This window comes from Alnus glutinosa, chromosome 2 (genome assembly GCF_958979055.1).
Source record: "Alnus glutinosa chromosome 2, dhAlnGlut1.1, whole genome shotgun sequence".
NCBI lineage: Eukaryota > Viridiplantae > Streptophyta > Magnoliopsida > Fagales > Betulaceae > Alnus > Alnus glutinosa.
The window spans coordinates 33,869,444-33,877,945 of record NC_084887.1 but is presented as its reverse complement, the minus strand read 5'-3'; the positions used below and the strand labels follow the sequence as shown (position 1 = coordinate 33,877,945).

The window sequence follows — 8,502 nt, the reverse complement described above, 5'->3', positions numbered from 1 at the left end:
AATATATTTTTGACGAAACAACTTTTTTGCATAAATTAGAGCTCACTTTCTTTCAAAAAAATAATAATAAAAAAAAATTAGAGCTCACTTATTATTTATAAAATTTTAAGATACTTTTTAAAAATAAAGTGGTCGGGTGGCCGCCGTAAGTGGAGGAAGGGTGGCCATTGAGCTAACCACGCGACTTCCTTTGTGATGGTTAATGTGATCGTGTAATCGCCTTTCAGTTGATTGAAGTAACTACACAACCATTCAGATTTAGTCGGGGCAGTTGTACAGTCAACCATATTTCTTCTTTTTTTAACTCCTTAATTTTTTTTTAAAATTTTTTAATTGTTTTTTATTTTGAAGGAAAAAAATGGTATTTGCGAGAAGGTAATAAGCATAGCTGATATGTTGTTATTATTATTATTATTTGTCAAAATGGTGCACTTATTGAACGACATCTTATTGAAGTGGTTCAAAACGAAACAATACCTTGTAATTGTCGTGCAATAACATTTTTAAATTTTATCTTTTCAACAAAAAAATAATAATAATAATAAATTAAAAATTAGACAATAAAACAGTCAGAAGAATAAGAACCAGAATTAGAGTCAGGTTGTATTTTGCTATAAGAATACATCATTGATCGAATGGGCCACCTTGTGAGAAGAATTTACAATATCATCTCTTTATACAAATTTGTGTTAAGAATTCAGAACAAGTCATCACTTTCAACATCATCATTAGATGTAGTCCCTGACGAGTTCTTTGCATTAGCAGGACCAAATAGCAACTCCAAGCAGAAAGCAGGGCCACAAATTGATCTTCCCTTTTTCCCAACTTTATCCAAATCCCCAACAGTGAACTGTAATATTTCAGAAACTGTAAGATAACTGAACTAATTAAGTATGCCTAATCAATAAATTGAAATGTTTTATGAAACTCTTATATAGTTGTAACCAAGTTTTGAATCTGAGAAAGGCATTCTGTAAATTCAAAGTTACTCCGCCAGAGTATTTTTCAAACCGGTTGACCCATTATGATGAATGTTCCTAGAATCCTAAACTATTTCTCATTCTAGTTAAACGATCATTTAGCGGTGCCGACACTGTGACGCTCCACATCGCTTGGGTACGGAAACATAGATGTGATTATATGTATATTCGCACCCTTTTTGACATAACGCGTTTTAAAATCGTGATGGCCATGGACTTCCCATAACTCTGTAGTTAAGCAAGCTTATGCGAGAGTAGTACCAGGATGGACGACATCTTAAAAAGTTTGGTTTGGAAAAGCCAAAAGCAAATAATATTGTGTCGTTGAAGTTTGGTCGTTACAGAAATATTGTAGCGGTGTGAGCTCGGGCTTTAGAAAAGCAAAGAAGAAATGCAGGCAGAATTCTGTGACTACAGTCCTAAGTACTTATCAAAGGTGACTATAGCTCTTCCGTATAGATTAGCATTCTCTTCTTATTATAGAAGCCAGCAGAAGCTGATAAAGAACTGTGTAGAGAACCATAAAAGTACCTGAAACAAGCCGTTCCTAATAAAAGCTGTGTTGAAGCAACAATAGAAGAGACGCCCTCCAAACATTTTTTGGTAGAATGTGACACGCACATCTCCAGTAACCTGTTCAATTAAATGTGGTCAATATCAAGACATTGTTATGAAACAAGTGGATAAGGATACAATCTTACCTACACTCGCACAACATCATGAAAAAATTTCAGAATTTTGATAAGTTCTCAAATTATGAGCACTTGCATTAAGCCCATGTGGCATAGAGAGTCTCAATGCTCTCCAAACTTATAATGAACCAAAAGATTTCAGATATAAGTTGGAGTCTATCTTTTCTTATTTCTTCTTTCACATGTACCAAGCTCTCCAGATATATATATATTTTTTTCTCCAATCATTATTAAATTACTCAAATTCTGGCTTTATGATTCTTCATGATCACAAAATAATGATAATACTGAACCCCATATATATCACCATAAGTCATACACAAAATATGTGCGTCTCTATATGTATAAATCATCAATTACTTACTTGTAAAGGTTTATCGAAATAATGATCAAGACATGGCTTCTGGTAGATTATAGGATTTTCAGTGTCCATTTGGACTACAACACGTGGTTCTTCTAACTCTGATTCCTTCCCTTCTTCGTCACGTTCGATGAAAGAGAGATAATACCGAGGACTGTGAGATCTTTGATGTCCTTTCAGAATTTGTCTGCAACAACCCCGCGAGACTTCAATAAATGGACGGTACAGCTGATTGGGTATCTGTCAACAAGGGTAAAAAAGTTCTTAGCAGATAGATAAATGAAGCAAACCAAATAATATCCAAAACATATTCTGACCAGCTAAAAAATTTGAGGAACAAAATCAAGAATTGTAGCAGGAAAAACCACGAAAGAAAAACAAAAGATAGATAACAACAGCATGCGCTTTTCAAGGCACATTGAACAACTTATGTTGCATCAACAAACTAGATAAAAACTCATACCCTAGTTATGAAATAATGAAATAAGAAAGTGACAAGTCATGCCATTTTCCCTAGCTGTTGAATTTTCAAAAACTTGAAAAGCATTAATAAGGATATGAGATGAAATAATAGCATAGTTCATTCAACTTAATGAAAACAAATGAAGTCTTAAGGAAGTTTTCAGAGTATCAAGATTTCCTTGTAATCATTACAAAACGAGTTGTGTGTGTGAGAAAACCAAATCCAAGTCATTATAAAGCCCTTCTCTCTCTAAGAACTCAACTCGTTGAGATGGGCTTACCTCTTGCAATTCTGAGACCACAAAGAAGATTGTGTCAGTGTCAACCAAGTCATGAAGTCGAATCCGCCGCAATTCTCTGCTCCATGGCTTAGGTAAATTCACATTTGGAGGTCCTTGATTAATTCCCGTAGGAAAAGAAAGTACATTTTCCCAGTATCCCACATAACGACGTTGGCTTGGTATAGAAACCTGTTCAATACATACAAAATAATGCCCTCCTTTATTATTTATAATCAGAAAATATCCATACCATCCATTAAAAAACGTTATTAGAAACATACAAAAAATTATGCAAAGCTAAAATACTGAAATTGGCATTTTCTTTCAATGAAGATGTTATTCTGTTTGCAACTTGGACATCTCCTGATATATCTCATATCAAAAGTCAACAAAAAGTTTTGGTTTTGCTCTACAGGCCTAACACCATGTTTTTTCTAATTGGCATGTTCTCAACTGCAGTTAACTGGCTCCTCTAGCTTTTATGGATCTTATCACTAAATTCTTTATTAACTATAAAAGAATACATGATAAATAGATCAATAGATTTGTACTAGATAGCTTTTGTGACAGATCTTGTATTGCCAGTCAACTCTGTGTAAGGGCAAACTCTTGATTTTAGTGACATTACATTTCTATGTAAAGGCAAACTTTCTTTAAAAGAATACTGTGACCAAAATCATATGCTAGCATGGCTTTTTTCTGATATCTCAAACAAGAAGCTATTTGGTCTTCCCTCTTGCAGCAGCTTTTAATCATGCTATGGTTTTTCTTACTGGTGCAGTTGCGGACTTCATTGAACACAGCAAAACCATAATTGGTTTTGGCATCTCGTTCGCAGGTGGTCCTTTCTTGTCTTTCCACTGGTCCATAAATTAGGGACAGATCTAGGGATTAATCATTCAGAAGACCAACTTGAAGGAACTCTTCAGTCTTCATTGTCTCATTGATGGGGCTCTTGTCATAAATGTCAAAACTATGGGGAAGGGGGAAGGGGTGAAAGCTACTTCTTAGTGGGAAAAATATGTAAAATGAAACCAAATTTGTTATGAATGCACTCTAGAAACATGCACAGATAAAAGGAAAAGAACCAATTCCCTAGTAACATCATTTCAACTTCTTGTATATAGAATTAACTGCAAAACCATACTTGACTTAAAATAATGAAGCATAATGGATCGCTTATAATCCAATGAATCATAAAGTATCGACAAACATCCCAAATATTTCAAACAACTTTGAATAAGTTCTGCATCTGAAATGTCCCAGAATGACAATATTATATAATTGTTTCCTTCTTCAAACATCCATATTTTTGCACAGCTCAAATTATTTTCACAAAATTTTCGAATTATTAACTGTGCTTTACTGCCAAATTCATACATCTCAAATCATTTCCTCTGTCAAACAATTCCAAGTTCCAAAATTTTCACCAACCAGGTCATCCTGGTTTTCAGTGAATGAAGGGGAGCTGATTTTCAAATTATCAAGCAGCTGACATTGCATTTCACTACCACACAACATCACCATAACTATAACTTTGGCATCTCAATTTTTCGTGTTATACCTAATATAACTTACTCCTTCGTTATTGGTGGTCCGTCTATCTGCATATAACTGAAGAGCCTCATCTGCTGACATGCCAGTATAAACTAGATAGGCGCATACCATTAAGCCAGTTCGACCTTTACCTGCCTGCAAAACTGTAGTGAGGACCACCAACACTGAGACCAAAACAAAACATATTGGGTTGCTAAACAGATACAAGCAAACTTTGCACATTATATTTCCGTAGTTATTATGAAATCAAGAGACAGTAAGATTGCATTGTGCAACTTTAAGGAGAGCATATCCATCGTTACACCAGTAAGGAAAACAGACACATGGGAATCATATACCTGATCTTTCAGTAAACAAATGAAAGTCTCTTTTATAACTTGACATAATGTAATTAACATTCAGGAGGTCCTCACCCAGACGAAGCCAAGTTTAAGATATTATAATAAACTGAAGAATGATCAAGATATTCGTGTTAGATGCTGAGCAGCTAGGATTATTAACCAGTACACTTCTACAAGCATCATAAGTTGATTATTAAGGTAATTGAATGTCATGAACCCGTTTCTGAGAACTAGAAGAAATAGGCTTATAAACGTGAACCAGTCTATATGTTGTGCTCAGCTAAGTGACTAGTAAAGCTGTAATTGAGCATATATTAGTTGTAGTTCTTATATAACATTGATTGAGCTCTAGATGGAGAAGATGAAAACTACAGAAAATTGTAAAAACTAATAGATAAATGACCCTCTTCAAAATTTAAATGGCAAGTTTGCAACTAATACCATGCAGTGTACAACGGCAATATTTTTTGGGTCACACGATAGCCATGAATACACACTTTCACAGAAAATCTTAATCAATTGGAGAGGCGGAACATGGTTGTCATCAAAAGGATATGTCTCCACACGGCCATGAAAATGTGATGGATCATAAGTTTCCTCTATACAGAGATTGTAGATCTGCAAGATACCATTAAAGCAACGTTATATAATTACAAAAACACGCGCACGCACATGGAGAGAGAGAGAGAGAGAGAGAGAGAGAGAGAGAGTAGTATAATGCCAAAGGTTTGACAAGTTAACAACTATATGCAGTATGTTTGAAGAAAAAAAAATTATGAGCAACATTAGTGATTGAGGGGACATCCATAAAATTAGAGCAGAGCATAGAATAACATAGCTGTTATATGGGAAAGGAAAGGGGTGAAACAAGAAAGTGTTCTGAGCATTACATCTAGGAGTACCCTGTAATTTATGTAATGAGCATTGACCAGGAGTAAAGCGATAGCAAACTTAGCTGAATAAATGATATAATGTTGAGGATATAATATAGTTTTATCATAAGAATAATAGAAAATTTGACACATATAACATGTGGAAAAACCAAGAAAAGGACTGTTAAAGTGAGTGACATTGATGCTATATCCAATATGCTGTTTTGTTATATGACAAGCATAATGTGACCAAGCTGCAGGACCTAGGATATTGCCATTCACCCACTAATTTATGAATTGATCCCCAGGAGTAATAGTTGAAAACCTGGAAGATTCTTTTTCTTCCGCATTCCTGACTGATCCATTATAATATATTCCACAACTCACAAGGAAAATATTGTTCGGAAGAGGAAGGGGGTGGGGGGTTTCAAATTTCTCTTATTGTATATATTACAGAGAAAAGAGTTATTTACATAAAACTACTAATATGAAATGATACAGCCGCTGGATTATCACAGATACAAAAAGAATGGATAATCAGGGTACGTGAGCTGATATAGTAGATGATTCAGGGTTGAAAATGTGCACCTTATAATACACTTGATGTCTCATGTCGAGCACAGACTTGACCTGCCAGAGAGGATTACGATACATTGCTCTCATATGTTCTGCAGGAAACGACATTGCCAGCAAACGGTCTGTGATATATGACATGTCAAGATCATAACCATCAACAAGCATACGCCTTCGTTGCTTAGATACCAAGTTACGGAGATAACAGTTTTTGCTGAGATAATTAACCAGTTGACGTTGAAAACATAGGTCTTCAGCCTTCCCTGGCCCCGGCCTTGAAGATTTCAACCCCATTTGGCTGATATGGCAAGCAACTTATAGATGGTAGGTTACCTGTCAAAAAAAATTACTAAATCCATAAATTATGAACTGCAAGTGCAAAAACATTAATCTCTCCGGCTTTCCACTGCTATCAATATTTTTCTAAAAGTGAGCTTTACGCTTGTTGATACATTTTGAGCTATTCAACTGCTCTTTCTTTAATGTTAAAGAATAGAATAGAGTTGTAGCAGAAAAAAAATGCTACAGTTATTGAACGTATGAGAAGCTCTACATTGGAAAAAGTCAAACAATTTGATGAACCTGGCCGACAAATTCCAGGGGATGTTAATCGCTAACGCTGTCACAGAGCATGCTGATGTGCTCTGCATCCTTTCTTGTTGAAAGTTCTTTATTAGGTGTGGTATACATTGCAGAGTCAAGAAACATTAACACCCATGCCACATGAACATATTTGAGGAGATATAGCAATCATTATCAAATTGTGGCTGATCAAACCACTTCTAAAAATGATTCAATTCTTCGTCTTCTGTTTGATGGGATAAACTACAAACTACAATTTGAGGGGTGGGTTCTTACATGTTAATGAATTTCAGTTGATTTATCTCACACACAAAAGAATTTCTAACCAATGATTATAATATACCACAGGCTTCTTCATAGTGGCAAATATGCAATACCTTGAAGAATCAAAACCACCAGAAGTTCAACTGTGAAACACCAAAATTGCTTCACATTTCTAATCTATCCATTATATCTCAATCTCTCCAAGCAGATAATGTCATTGCTATGATCATACAAAAAAAATCGTCAAAGAAATGACGTAGTGCTAAAATTATCACCTAGAGTTGAAAATTAATCCAATATAACTCTTATTTCAACAAAAACTTCAATAAAACCCAAATTTCAACAAAAATGCTTTCCTTGGTTCCTGAAAAGAAGCTCAGCAAAAACCAAATATCATAATTTTGAAGCATTGTTTAAAAAAATCTAAAACTTGTCATGTTTCAAAACTAGCTTTATCAGCAACCAAACATAGAATAAGGTTAATGGGACTCAACAAAAAAAAAAAAAAAAAAAAAAAAAAGAAGGGAAAATTGTACCTGAGCTGAACATGAAGCTTGTGAATCACTAACTTTGAAACACCCCCAACCGAAATATATCATAACTGTTAGAATATGTATTCTGAATATATTCTAACAATAACAAATGAAAAAATAGAAAACAAAAAACAAAAACAAACCAAAAAAGGAAGATTGAAGCAAATTCTAGGGCACCAGATAGGAAATATTATAAAAAAATTTAGGAAACCCTAGAAAGTGCTTGGTGTGGAAATGGGAACATTGGTGGGGTTGGGATGAGGAAGTCAGGGAGGTGTAAATGAGTTCCATTTTTGTGGAATTGGATCGAAGATCCAGTGCTAATTTTAGAGGGTTTTGCACCATTTTCCCTCAGCCCCAAATTTACAGCAAATCTGGCCGATAACTTAGGCCAGTCTATACAAATAGATATGAAAAAAAAAAAAAAAAAAATATATATATATATATATATATATATCTTTTGAATTATCTCTTTCAAAAGAGTGTGCCTCGACCGTTGGAATGGCGGGGACTTTGGGGTTGTCCAGCTAACTGACATTTTAACGGCTTTTTTTTTTTTTTTTTTTTTTTGTTAGTTAAGATAAGCGAAAGTAGGGAAAAATATAATTGAAAATGCTATCAGAAAATTTTGTTGAAGTGGCCGTCTAGCTAGTTCTGATCATATGAATCTTCTAGGCTAGCCCCACAAGGATATTAGAGACTAAATAAATGGGGGCAATCTTCTATCAATCATAGGTCAAAGGACTGTGCCGATGACTCGTTCGAGCGATTGAGTATACACATATAAGTGTAAAAAAGTTTTTGAATTTCATATCGATTGAAAAGATGTTATAAATATGAGTGATATATTTAACATTGCCGATCATAAAATAAATTAAAAATATTTTGATGCCATTTTCAACGTCTCAAAGTCTTCAAAAATATTTTTTTGATTGGAATTATTAATTTGAACAAGTAAATTAAAGTTATTATGTCTTGATCAGAATGGGTAATGGGTATAGCAT

General features: G+C 34.4%; 1 protein-coding gene across 1 annotated transcript; it reads right to left on the bottom strand.

Moving 5' to 3' along the window:
* Positions 1-576: 576 nt before the first annotated feature.
* Positions 577-7,897, bottom strand: LOC133861397 (phosphatidylinositol 3,4,5-trisphosphate 3-phosphatase and protein-tyrosine-phosphatase PTEN1). The gene is made up of 8 exons (XM_062297184.1): positions 7,502-7,897; positions 6,135-6,452; positions 5,116-5,292; positions 4,355-4,468; positions 2,777-2,965; positions 2,037-2,273; positions 1,512-1,613; positions 577-850 (listed from the first exon to the last, which is right to left on the bottom strand). Exons 2-8 carry the CDS (start codon positions 6,411-6,413, stop codon positions 698-700), a joined length of 1,251 nt encoding a protein of 416 aa, XP_062153168.1. The 5' UTR covers positions 6,414-6,452; positions 7,502-7,897; the 3' UTR covers positions 577-697.
* Between the last annotated feature and the right edge of the window lie 605 nt (positions 7,898-8,502).